The sequence below is a fragment of the Lepus europaeus genome, chromosome 11 (genome assembly GCF_033115175.1).
Source record: "Lepus europaeus isolate LE1 chromosome 11, mLepTim1.pri, whole genome shotgun sequence".
NCBI lineage: Eukaryota > Metazoa > Chordata > Mammalia > Lagomorpha > Leporidae > Lepus > Lepus europaeus.
The window spans coordinates 78,809,212-78,830,946 of NC_084837.1; the positions used below are offsets into that span (position 1 = coordinate 78,809,212).

Genomic DNA, 21,735 nt, shown 5'->3' on the forward strand with positions numbered 1-21,735 from the left:
TTGTGATACAAAATCATCCTTGAGATTTAAACATGTGATTAGATCATTAACAAGCGGGGGTTGGGAGACTGGCATCTATGTGCAGGTGATCAGATGACATAAGCAGTCTGGTTTTAATTTGTGGTCAGTACTGATTGTAACTAAGAGAGACTTGCTCTTTTTGTGGAATTGGCTGACTATTTCTCTACATCTGGAGTTAATAAAGTCTCTGAGACCACATCAGTTGCTCTTTGCCGCAAGAAGTCTTTGATCTGAAAAATCGAGACTGGCACAACTACTGCTTCATAACATTGCATCTATGTTTTTGTAAGCTATGGTTAAGATACCAGAAGTAAAACTATCTAGCCTGTGATATAAATGCTTCTAGATGGGTCTCTTTAAGAGTCATGTATTTCAAAATATTTTTATTATGGTGAAAATTTTGAACTTATGTTAGTACATAAATGGCATAGTAGCTTAGGGTTTTTATGTACCATTTCCATTTCTAAAATTTTAAAAAGCTAATGTTTTCAATGTCTATTTAGAAAACCTACCATTAAAAACAAACTTTACCTCTAACGTGAGGTTTATTTTTTCCGTGTAGCTTCAGAAATTTCAGGTAAGGGTTGGCAAGTCTCTTCCTTTACTTGGTATAATTTGTCTTGGTTTCTTTGCTTCCCCTGACAGCCGTCACTTAATTATTTTCTGAGCAGCTTGTTCTCTTTCCTTCAGCAGCAATTTATGAATTAGTAATTAAGTTTATTTCTATATTTTATTTTGTGACTGCAACATTTAAAAAATTTTAAGTATACGTATGTCACCTATGAAATTTAATGAGCACAGGATAGAAAATATAAGTTGGCAAATTGTGTAGAAATTTTAACCGACAAATTATGTAGCTTTTTTTACATGAAATGACATTAAGACTGGAAATTTCTCATAATTGTCAAGTGTGAAGTTTACATAATATTTCAGTTTCTGACCTGGATAAAATTAGAGAAAAAAAAATGTATTTCATACTTTCAGATCAAGCATGATGTATATAGTAAATACACATTTGTAATAAAAAGCATATATTCTGATGCTGTTTTTTAAATTTGATTCTCATTTGTATTTTCTGGCTAAATCTGTGAATTCACTCTGCTTTTTGTTGTTTGTATTTTTACATTAGCTTGAAGAAATCTAAATACAAAAGGGGGCAGAGGACATGTAGCTATGGCTAAGTTTAGAAGCTGAAACTGGATTAAAAGAAAATAGTCCAAAGTTTCTTTCCTTAAAACTTCACCTGCCCATACCCATTTAATATACTTTAAATACATTTTATAACCTAATCATTTATTTCATTATTGCTCAATCTTCTGTGAAACAGATTTAAGCTAGAAACATATGTTTTATATGTATAATGAAAAAACTCTTTTTCTACCATAGTCACCTAACTATGGTCCTTCTTGATAATTCCTAGGAATATATCTTGGCCAAAACATCTCAGGTACCTCAAATGTATATTTTTACCCCTGGGATGTGAAAGATAGTAAACAAACATGAATTAATCCAAGTTGTTAAAAAGACACACCTGTGCTAGTAGTTGCAGGCCTAGTAAGAAGAATAAAAGTGGACTTTCTAATCTTTTGTGGAGAATAAATTATCTGTGTATAAGTAGAACCATGGCAGAGAAAAACTAGAAAAGTATTCAAGGAATGAAGAGGGGCAATATTTAGCAGCATTTTTGTTCCTATTAGAATGACAGAAAAATGATAATATTAGATAATGCTTATTGATTGCCTGCTACATTGTACAAGGTCCTATATTTTCGTCTGATCTTCCCCTCAACCTCCTGATGCACAAGTACTTTTAGCATTTTACAACAAAGGAAATTGAAGAAGGTTAGGCTAATTTTTCAGAGGGCTTTATACTTAGTGTCTCATTCTTGATAATTATATAATTGGTAGGTAACAAATAAATTAAAAAATGTGGCTCCCATTTTAATCCCAAATTTTTTTTTTATAGTAGATACACTCTTTGCAAACTAAAACAAAATAGTTTGCTTCATATGCTTTCCATACAGCTCACTTTCCCTTCCTCCTGACTCCTGGTTTACTTTTAACAGACCATACCTCACTTTAAATGTTATTTGTTATTCTTCTTAGTTAAAGTAGTTGTGAGAATATCATCACTTTTTGATCATTAAGGTTATTTGGCTGCCCATTTAGTTTACCCATGGAATGCAGATGTTGGCCATTTGCTAATTCAGAATGTTCATAGTTTACTTATCTGAAGCAAAGGCTTGCAGAAGGGAATTAATACTACTCTTAACAAGTTAAGTGAGGTTTGTCTGAAAACTGTGCCAGGGTTAAAAATATACTTGAAATTAAAGAATTAAAACCTCTCAGCAGAATTTGGTTTTATTTTCTAATCCTACTAAGTTAAAGAAGTTTCAAAACAATTGTGTTGTGCCTTTCAGTCAACTTTTTTTTTGACTGGCAGAGTGGACAGTGAGAGAGAGACAGACAGAAAGGTCTTCCTTTTGCTGTTGGTTCACCCTCCAATGGCCGCCGCGGCTGGCGCACCGTGCCGATCCGAAGCCAGGAGCCAGGTGTTTCTCCTGGTCTCCCATGGGATGCAGGGCCCAAGGACGTGGGCCATCCTCCACTGCACTCCCAGCCCACAGCAGAGAGCTGGCCTGAAAGAGGGGCAACTGGGACAGAATCTGGCGCCCTGGCCAGGACTAGAACCTGGTGTGCCGGCAGCGAAGGTGGAGGATTAGCCTATTAAGCCGCGGCACCCGCCTTCAGTCAACTTTTAATGGTAGCAAAGGATAACAAATCATTTTGATTTTATGTGAGAAATCAAACAATGAAAATAATGAATTTTATGAACCCCGACTTTATTTCATGCCTATATTCAAAGGATATTTGTTGATTTCCTCATAATTTAAGTCATAAACCTAACTGAGGGTTGTGTTTTGTTGTACCAAGCCAACACTTAGGGCTTTATTCAGCCACCTAGTACAGTTATCACACCAAGATGCATTGCAAGGATGATTAGGGTAGTGTTTTTCTTTAATAATACGCTGAAAGGAAATGTAAATAAAGTAACAAAATTGACATTATTTATGCAGATTTAAACAGTATTCTTTGCATTTGTGTTAGGTCTTTATAGAGATTGGGTTGGCCTTTTTAGGTCCTTTCTGAAATGTAGAACTCATTTTACATAAATAATATGGTAGTCATTCACATTTTTACTCAGTACTCTGTTTAATTTAAGGTATATGCACCATCCCCAAATTCAGATGACTTCAATCGTGAATCTCCTAGTTATCCATCTCCTAAGCCACCAACCAGTATGTTTGCTAGCACTTTCTTTATGCAAGGTAAGTAATAACACACAGTTGTCAAGTACCACTGCACTTACTTGCATGTTAGCCAATATCTTCAAATGTGATAAAAGAGAATTCCTAGACAGGAATTGAGACATTATTTTCTAGGCATTTTTTGACTGATGTAAATTTTAAATCTAGCATTATAGTTTTCTTGCGCTGTTTATTGCTAACTGTAGTTTAGTTGAATTATCCAGCAACCATTGGAGTGTCCGTCCAGTGTTGATTGAATTTATAAAGGACTTAAATTGAAAAAAATGAGTAGAGCTGTTCTTGCTCATTGTAAAATTTAAATATATGAAAGTTATTAACAACTCTGGTTTCATCTTTAAATTACATATTCATATCACACCTATAATTACCAGTATAAATAAAAAGTGAATATCACAGAACAGAGTAAGACTTGTTAAGGAAGAAAAAATGTTGCGTTTCCTTTAATTCATGTCTAGCAAATCATTTTTATTTGGCCTCCCGTGGTTTGGGATTATGAGAAGCATATATATATATATATATATGAGCAGTAAATTATGACATAAATGGTTCTTTGACTTTATGTTGGTGAGTGAACTCATTGCAGACCCAGTTCATTTGAAGACTGACTATATAATATGGTAATTATCAATTACTTAGGCTTACTCGATAGAGACATTTGTTTTTCCATAGTTTCAAAATGTTTTCTACAATCTCAATGCCAATTGCCTATTAAGAATAAGAATTTTTTTTCTGTTTTTATGGGTATACCATTTATCCAATACTTAAATCCAGCATATCCCCAGATTTCAAATTTTACCTTCCTTGATATAAATTAGGTCTTATGGGGATTTTTAAGTTTAGATACTTACTTTTTTTTTTTGTAACTCTAAAGCTTATTCCTTCTTTTTAAGTAGTAATTTTATAGTTTGGAAGGAAGAAAACCAGATGGAAGACTAGGTTGGAAAAGAGGAGAGAGGAACATAAAATATCTAGAGGGTACTCTGAATTTTTTTGTGTTATCAAAAAAAATTTAGCTAAGGAGAATTTTGTATTTCTGTTTTCGTTTTAGATGGGACCCACAATTCTTCTGACCTTTGGAGTTCATCAAATGGGATGAGCCAGCCTGGTTTTGGTGGAATTCTGGGGACCTCCACTTCTCACCTGTCTCAGTCCAGTAGTTACGGCAGCCTTCATTCACATGACCGCTTGGTAGGCTATGACACATGACTTAGGTTGTAGCAGCATTTCGTCCTCACCCCTGTTTCTTTTTGTATTACGGAATAAATTTTGTTTTCTGCAAAATCACTTCTAGGTTTACTGCATTTACTGTGCCTTTTTAAAAAAGTAAATGACAGTAGTAGCACTCCTCAGCTGCTAATTTGGAATGACTTTTTTGACCTGTTGTAGTAGTTGTTCTTGTATGTGGTATTCAGGAAATGCATCTAATAGATCGTATCTCTTTTCCACTTTTTCTAGAGTTACCCTCCACATTCAGTTTCACCAACAGACATAAACACAAGTCTTCCACCTATGTCCAGCTTCCATCGTGGAGGTACCAGCAGCTCACCTTATGTTGCTGCCTCACATACCCCTCCCATCAATGGATCAGACAGCATTCTTGGTGAGCATTTGGATTGGCAGAATTTCCTAAAACCTGATTTCATAGTTTTCAGTAAATTCTGTATATTTCAATATATTTTTTAATGTTTGGTTTAAAAATGAAAAGAAGAACAGAAACTTTTCTTTTTCATTAATATAGACCCATTTTTTCTTTAGGTTATTAAGTATAACACAGACAGACTATATCTGGGTTTGTGGTGACAAATGTAAGATAACAATAGAGACTACCTTAAACTAAGAGCTGAGGGCCAAAAAAGCATACTTGTCTGCTGAAATTCTTGTGTCTACTTGAACTATCCAGGAACCAGAGGGAATGCTGCTGGAAGCTCACAGACAGGTGATGCACTTGGAAAGGCCTTGGCTTCTGTGAGTATTGATTTTACATATTCCGATGAATGAATTCTGCACTGCTGAATACAGTGATTAGATTTTGTGAGCAATAAATGTCATAGTTAAAGGGTATAGTTACAACAAATCAACTTAATCATTTAGAGCTATTCTTGGTTAGTATTGATTCATGTCCTAAATTAATACTAGAACCTTCTCACCCTACCCTAAGTACTACCCTTCTGAATTTAATATATGTTTTTGTTTCAATGGTACATATACAGGTGAAGGAAGAGAAATTTTTTTAAATCTAAAACACAGACCTTTTTTTTAAATTTTATTTTTATTTATTTAAAAGAGTTACAGAAAGAAGTAGAAACAGAGAAAGTAAGGTCTTCCATCCACTGGTTCATTCCTGAAATGGTTGCAGTGGCTAGTGCTGAGCTGGTCCAAAGCCAGGAGTCAGGAGCTTCTTCCAGTCTCCTACATGTATGCAGGGGCCCAAGGACTTGGGCCATCCTCCACTGTTTTCCCAGGCAAATTAACAGGGAGCTGGATTGGAAGTAAAATACAGGGGCCGGTGCTGTTGCGTAAATCTGCCGCCTGCAGTGTCAGCATCCCCTATGGGCGTCGGTTCGAGTCCCGGTTGCTTCATTTCCCATCCAGCTCTCTGCTATGTCCTGGGAAAGCAGTAGAAGATGGCCCAAGTCCTTGGGCCCCTACACCCAAATGGGAGACCCGGAAGAAGCTCCTGCTTCTTCGTATCGGTGCAGCTCCAGCGGATGGAAGACCTGTCTCTCTGCCTCTCCTTCTCTCTCTGTGTAACTCTGACTTTCAAATAAGTAAATATGTCTTTAAAAAAAAAAAAAAGTAAAACACAAATTACTGAGATTTAATTGTAAAGTCTGCTTATTTGTTTTAAATACATACTTTGTGAATGTTCCATTAAAATAAATCAAACGAAACCAGGGAAGACAACTCAGTCATTCTTTGGATACAGAGAACGAAATGCCAAGTTGGAAAGTTCTTTTTTTAAAAGGAAAAAACAATCAATCAACTGCAGCTGATTCATTCAAAAGATAGAAAATGAGAGCCTTTAAAAAAAAAACAGATTCATTGAAATACTTGGTGCTAAAATGACTAAAACGGATTCTGTAGAATTTTCTTGAGCAGCCAGTTTATATCATATGAGACATTAGTGACAAAGCAATGATTGTGTTTTCATTTCTAATTCTTAAAACATTAAAATCTCTTCCTTTGGAATGCTAAAACTGAAAGGGCACTTATTACTGATAAGATTCAAAATCTAGTTAGAGATACTTTTTCTGTGGACTTTGTGAAGTTTCTTTTTAGACCCTTTCTCTTTATTTTTTCTTTCTGAGCAATATTCCTCTTGGAATTCTCAGAGAGTATTTTTATGTATTGTATGAAATGCAATTGACTGTGGCAGACACATTTGTTGCTGTTGGTGGGGAGGGCAGGGCTCTAGGATATGTGAGTAGTAGCAAGCAACTGTTTAACATTTAAGGAGCAGTACTTCTTTGAATATTGTGTCTGTGAATAAACCTTTCTCTCCAGCCAAGTACCAGCTTCAGAAATGAAGCCAAGGCAGATCATTTGTTTCATAGGAGAGCCCCTCACAAAATGGAGCACAATAAATACTTACTGTGTTCAATCTTGGATCATATATGATAGTAGTGGTGATGATAACAAGACCTACAAAAATTATTGGCTATAATTTGAATGCTTAATAGGTGCTAGGTACCATACTAAGTATTTATCTATCCTGTTTTACTTAATCCTCGAAAAAACCCTGAAAGGTTGGCATTATTATCCCCACATTACTGATGAGGAACTAGGGTTTAAAAGGTTAAGTAACTTGAGCTCAGAAAGATTAAGTAGCTTGCCCTGGGGATCACAGAGCTGGTCAGGGTAAAGCCCATATGCACTGGAACCCTCATCTGACTGGCTTCAGACTACACTTACTTACTACTCTTGCAGGATGTTCCTAAGAATGCAACAGAGTTATCCTACTTTTTTTGAACTTGTTTTTACATGATGAAAACTACCTATTGAGACAAAAAAAGTGTTATTCTATGTTATTAAATGTGAAGGGCTCCCAGGGTACTTGATTGGATTGCCATATTCAGTCTGCTGGTTGTGGATGAATTGGTAACAGATATTTCACGTTTAAGAGGACAGGTAGTATTTGAACTTTCAATATGAGGCAACTTTTTAAAATATAACTTACATTTTGGAGATTTTTATTCACTTGTAGGTCATCTGTTTATTTTATTTGGGGGAAACTTCCCATAAAGAAACATTGACACATTAGGCAAGCAAGAATTTGATGTTTTCAGTGGCCCTTCTAGCTCGTTTTCAGTTACCCTTCAAGTCCTTGAATATTTTCCTGTATTGTAAGTAGCAAACTAGGAAGGCAGTTGAGGAGTGAAAGGGGAACTCCAAATTCACTGTGAGTGGAAACCAGGAAAGACATGTTTCAGGTCATTAGTGGGTGGGCTTTGGTTGTCATGGAAACTTAGCTCTGTCATCCTGTGTTGTTACTAGGCAAGAGCAACCAGGTCATTCCATAAATCATTTCTGTCATAGCTGACGGTGATGCATTCCATCTGCTCCATCACTGCATGCCATAGTCTGCACTCTTCAAATCCCTTCCTTCAATCCATCTGCTACCCTACCCCCAAACCGGACGTCTCTTTAAGCACATTCTTTCTCTGACTTGCATTACAGATTCACATTCACTTTCATATATGTTTAGTGCTCTTGCAGTGTACTGAAAAACAAAAACATTACCTTGTCTGGGGATAGAAAGAATTAGAAGAGATGAAGAAGAAACTTAATGAAGATTACATTTGAGAGTCTCACATGCATATCAAAATTTTATGTTAGGTATTACAGATCTTCAGAAATGGTAATCATGACTGTGTTGAAATTTTAAAGTTCCTTAGAATGTGACATTTTTAATATACCCTCTAGTTTTACATAGAGAACCTCTATGCTGTTGGCATTAAAAGTTATTTTTGGTTCCCCAGTTGTCTGATATATGTCCTCAAAGGTCTTTTCATGAATGAAACTTCAGAGGGTACAACCTTTGTTCTTCAGTTTAGGTATTAAAAGAGCACGCAGAACAGTATGTGATTAAACATGTAAGGCCATATAATGCATTTGCAAAGGTTCCTTTATTTTAGGTTTAAGCCTGGATAATTGTGGTCTTAATCTCAGGATAGCAAGAAAGAGAATTGTACATGAAAGTATTTACACAAAGTTCCCAAAGCCCTGTGGATTATGCATTAGTTTAGATAATAAACTAGGGTAGATAGAAGGAGAGGAAAATCTGTGTATTCGTGCCATTTCTAATGTGTTTCCCTGAACATTTGCCAGACAATAACCCTTTAAGATTGTGCCCATGGAGAGTTATATAGAGGAAGAAACATCTGGTTTATTTCAGTGCCTAATACCATATCAAAACACTTGGTCTTTAATTTAGAGGAGATCAAACAAGAAGGCTGTTTAACTTTGTTGATTATATCAGACTTCTTTGTGATAATTTATGTTTTGATTTCTACCTCAGAGCAAGGGGAAAGTGTGTGTGTGTGTGTGTGTGTTTTAATCTGGATAGTTAAATGGTCAATAGTTTCTAACAAAAGAAAAAGAAAATTCTGGGAAGTTGACGTTTAAAAGTAATTCATAAAATAAGTTTCTTTGTTCCTTAGACTCAATAACATTAGCATAATAAAGATTAACTGAAATGTGCACTGCAGTGTTTAAAAAATTGGGCTCACAGTTCCAGGGTTGGGCCTGGGAGCTCTCCATTGTGTGTTTATTGTCTGAGGCCCTTTTCATTAGCCTCTGGCTTATTGGCACCCTGCTGATTGGAATGGACCGTGACTGATAGGAGGAGGAGCCTCATTTGTTGCAGTAAAATGAGGCATATTACCATGTAAGCCTGGCAGAAGGTATTGGGAGTTATTCATCATTAGTCATTTAACAGTAAGAGCGCCATGGACTGCATGCAGAATGAGTTCTTACTTTTTGTTTATGCTTTATAGTCTAAGTCATTCCCACTCCCATTTTTTAAGTGGCTGACTTTCTTCCCTTTTTTTCCTTCAAAAAACATCAGTGTAGGAGTTCTTTAAGGCCAGAAAGTATAAAAAGAAAATATATTCTTGATTTAGAATGCTCTTTGCCGAATAAAACCCTTTATTTAGAATTTCTTAAAGTAGCCCAGCTTCATGGTATAAGTATAATCTGTTTGTTATTTAATAGTAGAACATCTGCAGAAAGTTTAGTTGATGGTCTGTAACCCAAACAGGTATGTTATTATGCTTTTAAAATGTATTGTTTTTTTTCCCCACACACACATTCATTTTATGAAAGTAAAAGGGATAAGAGAAAGTCCTGTAACTTGTCATGCTGTCTATAAGTTCAGGAAAAGTATGATTAACAGTTGTCTGTCATCATCTTAATGATAAAGCTAGAACAAGCAAATGTGATGGTGGGAGTGAGAAAAATGATTTTTATTAAGCAAATTGAGAAGCAACTTGTGTCTGTTGGTGACAGGATTAAATTCAGGGCTCCTGGCTTGGCCATGACCCAGTGCCTGTTGTTGTGGGCCTTTGGAAAGTGAGCCAGTTCATGGAAAATCTCTTTTTCATTCTGCCTTTCACATAAATAAATCTTAAATGAAGAAAAGATAAGACAGATATACAAATAATGAAAATGTCCAACATAGAATAAATTAAGAAATTAAAGAGAAGCTCATGTTATTCTAAGAGTATAAGAGAGTTGAAAATGACATATAAAAGGGAGGTGACATTTGAGCTAATCTTTTATATGGTGTAGAATTTCATTGGGGGAGAAGTTAAGAAATAGACATTCTGAAAGGAGAAGGAGCTATGTTCAGAAATTGCAAAAAAGGAACTTTTGTTTGAACAATAGGATACATTAATTTTAAATAGATTATAACGTAGGAAGATATTTTTGTGACCAGATAATGGAAGACCTCAAATGTCATTCTGTTTTATTTAGTAGGCAAAAGATTGAACTGTGTTCTAGGACAATAGCTCTCAGGCAGTGATGCGTGGGATGAAAGGAAAAATAACTAGTAATGTGAAGAGTTAAGTAGACCAGCCACAAGTGCTGGACCATGAAAGGTTTAAAGTAGTGTCATGGCAGTGAGAACAATGTGTGCCTATCCTAGAAACGGAGAATTGTGAATATGGGTGTCTGCAGAGGGAAAGGGGGAGGAGAGGAAGAAAAGGGGAGAAAATGCATGAGAATGATTTTGCTAACTGAGGTGGAAGAGAGAATTGGGAAAGATAGGGACACACTGAACTTGAGATGAAAGAAGAGCCTGTCCAGATGGATAAGTCTGGCAACCCAGTGTGATAATAGAAATGTCATGTTGGGAGTCATTCACCAGGATGGAATAGTTGATACTTTGTAGAGAGCAGTATTGCCAACAGATAAAACACAGGTAAATAGAAAAGAAACCTGAAACCAGAGCTGTGGGACATCTACGTTAAAGGAACTGGAAGAGGTAGAATATAGGTAAATATATCCAAGGACTGAAAAGAATCACTTAAATGGAAATTCCTAGCAAGGATGGTGTGTTTCATTATTGGAAGTAGAGTTGCATGAACCTGAAACTACAGTAGTAAATAAGAAAATGTCTTTTCTGGAGCTTGCTTGTACTAAGAGGAAGGGTGTGCTTGACAGATAGTAAACAAATGGTTAAGAACATAATTAGGGGGCAGCACTGTGGCATAGCAGGTAAAGCCACCACCTGCAGTGCTGCCTACAGTGCCTGCATCCCAGATGGGCGCCAGTCCTGGCTGCTCTACTTCCAATCCAGCTCTCTGCTCCGGCCTGGAAAAGCAGTGGAAGATGGCCCAAGTCCTTGGGCCCCTGTACCTGCTCCTGGCTTCAGATCAGCGCAGTTCCAGCCATTGCGGCCATCTGGGAAGTGAGCCAGCGGATGGAAGACCTCTCTCTCTCTCTCTCTCTCTCTCTCTCTCTCTGCCTTTCAAACAAACAAATAAACAAACAAATAAATCTTAACAACAACAAAAAATAACAGAAGCATTATGAAGAAAACAAAAGCAGAAGGGTGGGACAGGAAGAGAGTGCTATTGCTCCAATGTTTTCATGATATTAATCTTTACAGGTGAGGATTAAAAATTTACTTTGTGGAAATTACAGTTTTGCATGGAACTGAAGCTTTTCTCACTCCTCTAATGTCCACCATTAACCCCTGCATCCCTTACCAGTATTATAGTTCAGGCCTATTTCATAAAAAGCATCTGTTGCTGATGAATGTTATAATTACTTGAATCTTTAACATAAGAAATGGGAATATACAGTGAGGAAGAGGTATGTTGAGTCATGTTTTTGTTGAAATTTGATGACCTTTCCTAATTCACTTATATGAGTAGAATAAGTCCTTGTTATATGCAAGCTCCTGGTCACCAAATGTGAGTCGGTTTTTATATGTGTCCCTTCAATTTTTTTTTTTTTTAAGATTTATTTAGGGGCCGGTGCTGTGGCGCAGCGGGTTAACACCCTCGCCTGAAGTGCCGGCATCCTATATGGGTGCCAGTTCGAGACCTGGCTGCTCCACTTCTGATCTGGCTCTCTGCTATGGTCTGGGAAAGCAGTGCAAGATGGCCCAAGTCCTTGGGCCCCTGCACCCATGTGGGAGACCTAGAAGAAGCTCCTGGCTCCTGGCTCCTGGCTTCAGATCAGCACAGCTCTGGCCATTGTGGCCAATTGCAGAGTGAACCAGTGGATGGAAGACCTCTCTCTCTTTCTCTCTCTCTGCCTCTCCTCTCTCTGTGTAACTCCAACTTTCAAATAAATATTGGTTCACTCTGGGTCTTCTTCCGGGTATCCCACGCAAGTGCAGAGGCCCAAGGACTTGGGCCATCCTCTGTTGTTTTCCCAGGCATAACAGAGAGCTGGAATGGAAGTGGGGCTGGAACCAGTGCACATATGGGATGTCAGCATTGCAGGCTGTGGCTTTACTGGCATGCCACAGTGCCGTCCTCTTGAATTTTTTAAAAGGTAACAACTTTTTAAGACCAGCAGTGACCTTATACTTCCTCCCTGTTACTAAGTTCTTCCAGTGTCTTGTGAACTCTTTTCCATAGCTTTTCTTTTCCAAAATGGCTTTCCAGTTTGAGTATATAACTTCTAGATCTGGCTGTTTGAGAAAATTGGGGTTAAAAGGCATTTATAATTACAATTTACTAACATCATAGAAATTAGTGTGTTTTATTTGAATTACATACATCCATCCATTTGTAGTCAAAGGGAAGTAGAATTCGGGCTGCTTGCAATTTTGAGTAATTGTTATCTTTTTAAAAAAAAATTCATTGCATTTGTTAATTTTCACTTACAGAATTTTGTTTTGCATTAATTTGTCTCAGTATATGACCTTTTCAGATATTGAAAAAACATCATTATGTTTCCTTTACAAAGCTGCGACCCTTTATATGATATAATTTGGGTCTCCTTAAATTCTTCAGAGCACTAAGCTGATGCAGAGTTCTGTCTCTCTATTTGATAACTCTTTTTCTACTCAAGTAGTTTTTCTTCTTAAAATATTTGACCAGAGCCAGCCTTGTGGCACAGCAGGTTAAACTGCCATCCCAACTGCCCACTTCCGATTTTACTCCCTGCTAATGCGCTTGGGAAAGCAGCATATGGCCCAAGTGCTTGGGCACCCGCAACATAGAAGACCCGGATGAAGCTCCTAGCTCCTAGTTTTGGCCTGGCCCAGCCCTGGCTGATGTGGCCATTTGGGAATGAACCAGTGGATGGAGGATTCTGTCTGTCTGTCTGTCTGTCTCTCTCTCTCTTTCTCTCTCTCTCTCTCTCTCTGTGTGTGTGTGTGTGTGTGTGTCTGTGTCTGTGTCTGTGTCTCCCTCTCTCTATAACTCTTCCTTTCAAATAAATAAGTAAATCTTTTTTCAAAGGTCTGGCTAAAAAAAAAAAGTATTTGACCACTGTTTATCCGTATAAGTTGATTGCTGTACCTCAGTTAAGTGCTGAGTGGTGAAAGTTATTTATTATGCCTGTTATTAAAATATGAAAGTCCCAGAAGACACTTCCTAGGGGCCCTTGGTTCCTGAATTAAGGGGACTTCTAAAATATTTACTGGTTAATTTGGTAAGCTTATTTTTGGCACTGTGAAATACCTATGAAGTATTGCCACAAAACTTTCGGCCAGAGTACTAACACATATGTATCCAGATGTTAGCTCCAAGTAGACTTTTTGGGAAATGAAGTTCACAGATAATTTGGGAAGGACTTTTTGAAACACTTCAGAGTTTTTTCAGTTTCTTCAGGGATGACAGAGTATTCTTTGAGAATAAATGTAATTTTTTATAACACACTCAAGACATTTGGGGCTAAAATTGACAAATACATGGTTCAACAAAACTAACTTTTTAAATTGGAGCTAAGGGATAGCTATCAAAAACTTTTGTTTCATAGCTTCAAACTGTTTATTAAAACCATTTCAAAGTATAAGTTAAATGTTTTTCTGAGGGGCTTGTTTTTAAAGAATACCACTTAATCTAGATAGTATATCCTAGACTAGACTACTTAATTATCAGGTTTGTTAACTTTGTATTCACTTTTTCTTTCTCTGGTTAACAATCAGAAACTTATTTTCTACTGGTGTATTTAAAAAATTATCTATTTAATTCCTTTCTTATTAGAATATACATGGTACATTTTAGTCTTGTTTTTAAAACTGAGGTTTTTGTGGCCTTTGTGTAAATATCAGTCCTACAATTGATGATTTTAAAAGTTTCATTCTGAGTCTTAGATTATAAAAATAATTCCGTGTAATTGGATTTGTATTTTTGCTGTTGTCACATACTGACACATATTTGTCTCTTGTTTCTTGGTCAGATTTATTCTCCTGACCATACCAGCAGTAGTTTCCCATCAAACCCATCAACACCAGTTGGATCACCTTCACCTCTCACAGGTAGGCTTTTGTTTTGTCAAACTACTTCATAATGTGTGCAGCCACTTGAAATATTTCAAGTCTATTTATTTTTTAGTGAAATACAATAAAAATTCAAGAAAAAATATCAGATTTTGACTTCAAGAAACCATGTATGGGGGCTGGCACTGTGGCAAGAAGGTTAAGCCTCCATCTGAATGCTGGCATCCCATATGGATACCAGTTCTACTCCTAGCTGCTCTGCTTTTTACTAACTCCCTGCTAATGTGCCCTGGGAAAGCAGCAAAAGATTGCTCAAATGCTTGGGTCCCTGCACCCAGGTGGGACTTTGAGTTACTTATTTGTATCTTAACTGATTTTTAAAATAGTTTGTCAAAATTTCTAAGAGCAGTACTTAAAACAGTATAAAAATAAAGCTAGGAGGGTCAGGCATTGCTTGGGAGGCCTGTATCCTATTTCAGAGTTCCTGTGATCAAATTTCAGCTCCTGCATTTTTTTTTTTTTTTATGATTTACTTACTTATTTGAAAGAGTTGGAGAGAGAGAGAGAGAGGTCTTCCATCTGCCAGTTCACTCCCCAGATGGCCACAACAGGTAGGGCTAGACCAAGCCAAAGCCAGGAGCAAGGAGCCATGAGCCTTTTCCGGGTCTCCCACATGGATGCAGGGGCCCAAGGACTTTTGGGCCACCTTTTTCTGCTTTCCCAGGCACATTATCAAGGAGCTGGATTGGAAAGTGGAGCCTTTGGGATTTGAACTGGCGCCTATATGGGATGCTAGCATTGCAAGTGACAGCTTTACCTGCTATGCCACAAAGCCAGCCCTTCCTGCACTTTTGATCCAGTTTCCTGCTAATGCACCTGGGAGGCAGCAGATGATAGGCTAAGTACTCGGATCCCTGCCATCCATTTCAGAAGCCCTGATGGAGTTCCAGGCTACTGGTTTCAGGCTGGCTCAGCCCCAGCTGTTGTGGGCATTTGGGAAGTATTCCAGCATATGGAAGAGCTCTCTGTCTCAGTGTGTCTGTCTGTCTCTCTCTTTCTCTCTCTGCCTTTCAGATAGATAGGTAGGTAAGTAGGTAGATCAACACACAGACAATAAGGTATAAAGATAAAATATGGAAAAGGAGCTAAATCACATAATTTTGCATAGAAAAACAAAAATAACCTATTTAGAAGTAATTGTAACTTCTGTTTCCCTTGTTCTCCACACTTACTATGTACCACGTATGAGATCAGTGTTTCTGCTAAATAGTCTGTCTTAATATTTGGGTCCACTGAGTTCTTATTTCATATAGTTATATGAGGATGAAATAATTTTTCCCTAAGGAAAATAACTCTATAAATGTACATGAATATTGTTAGTGGAAATAAACAAGTAAGTGGTTCAGGTTTCCTGTAGTTTTTCCTGGTATTTTTCACATTGGTTTTTAACACATTCTAAATACTGTGTTATGGTATGGATTTATTGAGACATAATTGTTAGTGTGAAAATGTTTCAACTTACCAGGAATAGATATAATTACATGAAAATGTTTAATGCCTGTTTATCAATAATTTTAAAACCTGAAAAAAATAATTTTCTAAGCAATAGTTGAAGAAAAACCTTGCTGAAGAAAAAACTATTTGTTTTGAAGAAGACATAAGGCAACTGGATAAAATTACTGTACACCTTCAACAACCAATTGACCTCAGAAATGTTTTACTGATGAAGTCACTAGTTAAGTTTGTATAGTTTTCTTTCTTGTTTTTGTTTTTCAGCCTTTTTGCATTGTTCAGGGTTTCTAAAAATCAAGGCTTTGAGGTGCCACAGACCTTGATGTTACCTGTGCTTTGTGTACTAGCCTGGTTAACTCTGCATGAAGCATTCCCATTTGGACATGATGAACTATTGGCAGCTGCTTTCAACTATTAGCAGGTTCTGCCACTTTCTCAGACACCATGGCTTCAGCTGTCTAGTAAAGTTGAACAGCTGTTCCCCACATAGACAAAACTATGAAAGACCCATTGACTTAAAGTTGTTATTGAACAGAACTGAAATTACAGGAAGAATGATGTAAATTTAGCCCTACTCACCCTCTTGGCACAGTTTCACTGAAATGCAGTGTTGTCATTTTTGCCACAGCCTTTTCACTTTCTCATCTGAGATATTGGTATTATTATACATTCCCACTGCCTTTCCTCCTCTGCCTCATAAGATGGCTGCCACAGTGTCCTTCAGTTTCTGTTAACATCCAGCAGGAAGCTGTAGCAGAGCTCCACATCTGTGAAGGGACATCAGTGACATGGAGAAGTAGACTTAGACATTCCTTCTTCCATTTTTATTTGGTGTTTAAGGGGTGACATTCCTTTATTTAGCTGTTTAGTGAAAATCTGAACTATTCATTTGTGTAATGAAGGTGTTAATAGACTTCTTTTTCAACTCAGCAGTCATAATCAAAGAGAAATACTTCCACACAGTCCTGCTGAAACAGCAAATCAAACAGTGATTTTATGTAGGTGCATCGCTCCTTTCTCATAGTGCTTCCTTCTTATTTCCATATCCCCTAAACATGTGCACACACATGCATGTGCTGGCTCCATGACATGGCAGAGATGGAAAGAGAGGAAGAAAAAAGGAAAGTACTTTGCAATAAAGTATTCACAATCTGAGTGAAAATGAAAAGGAGCAAACCAAAGCTCCTATACAATGTGTGGAAATCATTTTGGAACTTAGGTGACAATGCCTAGTTATCTAGAATAAAGTTCCCTACCCACTGTGTGCTGTCTGCGCTTGCCCTGTTCTTTGTTGCTTGAGCATCAGACTTCATAGGTGCAGAGCCTCTAAGGCAGTCATCCTTGTTAAATCCCCATTATTTTCTTGAGAAGGTTTCAGGCAAGAAGCATACATTTGTAACTAGAGAGGACTTACTAAGAAGCTTCTGAAATACTGCATCAGTTAGGATGCTTTCCTCTGAGAGGAATAGAAGCTGTTATCTTAGCTAGCTGGAGGAAAGGGAAGATCTGCTACCTTGTGTACACAAAACCCACAGCAGGCAAGGTCTGGTCACTCTTTGCAATTGTTGAGTCTGGTAGCAAAACAGCAGTTAGGGTACCACATGCAGGTATAACAGTATCCAATAAAAGAAAAAGGACCATCTCTTCTTTGTTTTGTTTTTTTTGTTTTTTTGTTTTTTTGGTTTTTTTTTTAAGATTTATTTATTTATTTGAGAAGGAGAGTTACAGAGGGAGGGACAGAAAGGTCTTCCATCTGCTGATTCACTCCCCAAATGGCTGCATTGGCTAGAGCTGAGCCAATCCGAAACTAGGAGCCAGGAGCTTCTTTCAGGTCTCCCATGTGGGTACATGGGCCCAAGCACTTGGGTCATCTTCCAGTGCTTTCCCAGGCCATAAGCGGAGAGCTGGATCAGAAGAGGAGTAGTGGAACATGAACCCGGCACCCAAATGGAATGCCGGTACTTACAGGCAGAGGCTTAGCCCACTACGCCACAGTGCCAGCCCTATTCCTGTTTTTTTAGGAAGCTTTTTTGAAGTTGCATCGGCAGGTTTCTCCTTATGTCTCATTGGGCAGTATGGGTCCTAACACCATTGAATGCAACAGAATGGGACCACCATGTTTGTCTTTGGCATGTTTATCCCAAAAGCTAAGAATAGAGTTACTCTGTCCTGGTCCATAGTAGGAAAGGAAAGATCCATCCCCAATCCTCTTGTGAACAGATAAGGCTGTAACAACAAGGAACAAGGGAGGAATGCCCATGTCCTGCTACAGTTGTCATTTAGGAAAAGACACGACATTTGTGTTAAGAAAATGTGTTTACTAAGGATGCTTGGAAGGCAGACAAGTTAAACCCTCCTTTGCCTTTCTTTATTTCCTTCTGAAATGTAAGTGAATCAAAGCTCAGTAATTACAGTACTCTGTAGCAGTACTTTGAGCATTCATGGTAAAAATAAAGGGAAGAGATAAACAGAAATCTTAAGTTGGCCTACTTTAATAAGTTGAGGTTTATTTTTGTCATCTGTCAGTTTTCCTGGTGTTAGATCAGGTACCTGACTTCAGTGAGTTTTCAGTTGAGAAAATGGAAGGTAAACACATTGAAAATAGAGCTATCAGAATGTGTTTTAAAACTAGTGGTCAGGATAGGTTTCCTGAAGAGTAGGATTTTAAAAGGAAAGGAAGGGGGCCGGTGCTGTGGTGCAGTGGGTTAAAGCCCTGGCCTGGGGTACCAGCATCCCATATGGGCACTGGTGCTAGTCCCGGCTGCTCCTTTTCTGATCCAGCTCTCTGCTATGGCCTGGGAAAGCAGTAGAAGATGGCCCAAGTCTTTGGCCTCTGCACCTACATGGGGGACCCAGAAAAAGCTCCTGGTTCCTGACTTTGGATCGGCTCAGCTATGGCTGTTGGAGACATTTGGGGAATGAACCAGCAGATGGAAGACCTCTCTCTCTCTCTGTAACTCTGTCCTTCAAATAAATAAAAATAAATCTTTTCAAAAAAAAAAAAAAAGGAGCTTTTGGGGCATAAAGGGAAAAACATAACAAAGACTCAGGTATTGAGAAAGTGCATGACCTGCTTTTCCATAGAAACGCTATGATGGAAACATTGGCTGGGGCCACGTTTAGAAAGCAAAGAATTCAATGCTGTATTAAAGATTGGAATTAGCCAACCTCTTCCAAGCATGGGGGAATCTCATGGAAGTTTTTTAGTGTAAGATTTCAAAGAGAAACAAAAATAGGACAGCAAAATATGTAGTAAATTGTCCTAAGAATTCTGTCAGCCACACAAAATATTCTGTAAGTTTATCAGCCAATTTTATTAGGTGAAATACTAGGTCCCACTCAGAGTGAGAGCAAATCAAAAATACTTGGGTAAATTTTAGATTTAATGATCAAAGCCACTCCAAATTCTCTAGTTAAATGATCAAGTTTTTCATCCTAGCCATCCAGCAACCTTGTTTGCTGGAAATGTTCAATAAATTTTAATATCAGGTAAGTTCATTGATGTCCTTCTTGAATAAGAGTTAACTTCTTAGGGTGGCCAGTGAAAATTCCAATGTAATTATAGAAATTATTTCCTAGACAGAATAGTTAAACTTCTGCTTATCTGTTATAACGAACAACCCTCTGTAAATGTCCACCACCAGACAGATTTCCAGCCTTTGCACTTTAGTAAAGAAACACAAAAATAACCTGAGGTATTGAAACATAAAACTTACATTAATTTTCCATAGGTATTAAGTAATTTATGATCATCTTCCTATCACAGACTGATCTCCCAAGGGGATTGGAAAAGCAGGAAAAAATTACAAATAATTAAGAGAAAGTAATTTTTTGTTAGAGTCTTTTTTTAAAAAGATTTATTTGTTTGTTTGAAAGAGTTACAGAGAGAGAGAGGGAGACCCCAAGAGATTTTCCACCTGCTGGTTCATTGCCCAGATTACCACAACAGTCAGGGCTAGGCCAGGCTGAACTCAGGAGCTTCTTCCAGTTCTCCCATGTGGGTGACAGGGGCCCAAGCACTTGGGCCATCTTCTGCTGCTTTTCCCAGGCACATTAGCAAGGAGCTAGATTGGAAGTGGAGCAGCCGGGACTCAAACTGGCGCCAATATGGGATGCCAGCACCACAGGCTGCAGCTTTACCCACTATGACACAATGTTGGCCCTGCTTAAAAGTCTTTAAAAATAAATTATGATTTACTTAGACATATAATTTGTAATTCTACATCAGTGCTTAGAAAGAAGTAATACACTGAAATCAGTGTTAAATATTGGCTAATTATTTTTATATGAAAACCTCATATAGCCAGGTAGTGAATTTTGCTAAATTCTACCTGTTCATTGTAAAATTAGCACACAAGCTTTTGTTTCAATGAACAGTTTTATATTGTCCATGATTTGTTTATGTAACTCATTTATGATTGCATTTGTATGTCTAGCAGAAAGCCTTTAAAGGTTCTCAAAATAATTTGTTTATGGCTTGCTTTTAAACAAAAAATATGTTAGCTGACATGCAAGTTAAATTTTTTCTTACAACTTTAGTGTTGGAAATGTATTTGTATAATCAATAGTATATATTTATATATTATTAATTGTGAAATATGTATGTAGAGCTAATTGTGAAATCTTACCAGGTCATTAAGAATCTGAGTATCCAACTTTTCAATTTGTGAAATGTATGAGATTGATAGAAATACAGCCAATAATTAATTGGTTTTGTTCAGCTAAAATTAGCTGTATTAGGTACAGATTAACTTGAGTTTTTCTGAGATAACAAATTGAGTTGTAGTATGACATTATCATTAGCTACCTAAATATGGTAAAATTTTTCCCTGCAACTCAGTCTCTATCAGAATACGGTTTAAACTTCACTTAGCCATTAAGTGAGACAAATTAAGTAAATCTTGAACTTCCAAGCATCAGATTTCCAATGTAATTCGGGCTGTGACTGAAGCTTTAATTAAGAACAGCAAACAGGCCGGCGCCGTGGCTCAACAGGCTAATCCTCCGCCTTGCGGCGCCGGCACACCGGGTTCTAGTCCCGGTCGGGGCACCGATCCTGTCCCGGTTGCCCCTCTTCCAGGCCAGCTCTCTGCTGTGGCCAGGGAGTGCAGTGGAGGATAGCCCAAGTGTTTGGGCCCTGCACCCCATGGGAGACCAGGAGAAGCACCTGGCTCCTGCCATCGGAACAGCGCGGTGCGCCGGCCGCAGCGCGCTACCGCGGCGGCCATTGGAGGGTGAACCAACGGCAAAAGGAAGACCTTTCTCTCTGTCTCTCTCTCTCTCACTGTCCACTCTGCCTGTCAAAAAAAAAAAAAAAAAAAAAAAGAACAGCAAACAGTAATCCATATTAATTGATGGTCCTTAATACTTTTTGTATAACTTACTTTCATATGCACAATCATGAAATAGTAATGATTTTTAATTGGTTTAATTGAAGATAGACAGAGGGAGAGACAGCAACAGAGAGACCTCCCATCCGCTGGTAAACTCCCCAAATACCGCAGAAGATGGGGTTGGGCCAGGCCAGAACCCAGAGCCTTGACTACCATCCAGCTCTCCCATAAGGGCAGCAGGGACCCAAGTACTTGAGCCATCATCTGGTGCCTTCCCAGGCACATTAACAGGAAGCTGGATCAGAAGATGAATAGCTAGGACCCTTTGATGTGGAATGTATATGATATTAGCAATGATTTAACCTGGTGTGCCACAACGCCTGCCTCTTATCTTTTTCTTTTTTAAAGGTATTTTGGCTATACCATTAAAACATGGAATTCTCTCCAACATATGAATGAATTCTTTCTTTTATAAAAAAGATTTATTTACTTAAGAGTTAAAGACAGAGGAAGAGATAGAGAGTGAGTTCTTCCATCTGGTGGTTCATTCCCCAAATGTCTGCAATGGCCATAGCTGATCTGATCTGAAGCCAGGAGCCAGCAGCTTCTTCTGGGTCTCCCACGTGGGTGCAGGG

General features: G+C 38.0%; 1 protein-coding gene across 8 annotated transcripts in view; it reads left to right on the top strand.

The window, feature by feature from the left end:
• The window catches only part of TCF12 (transcription factor 12), a 414,455-nt gene that overhangs the window by 349,871 nt on the left and 42,849 nt on the right, over positions 1-21,735 (top strand). For all 8 annotated transcript variants that reach the window (XM_062205994.1, XM_062205989.1, XM_062205990.1 and 5 more), the window contains 5 exons: positions 3,244-3,349; positions 4,398-4,537; positions 4,805-4,949; positions 5,250-5,314; positions 14,216-14,294. In XM_062205994.1, coding sequence (XP_062061978.1) covers positions 3,244-3,349; positions 4,398-4,537; positions 4,805-4,949; positions 5,250-5,314; positions 14,216-14,294 — 535 coding nt within the window. The remainder of the gene's footprint in view (positions 1-3,243; positions 3,350-4,397; positions 4,538-4,804; positions 4,950-5,249; positions 5,315-14,215; positions 14,295-21,735) is intronic.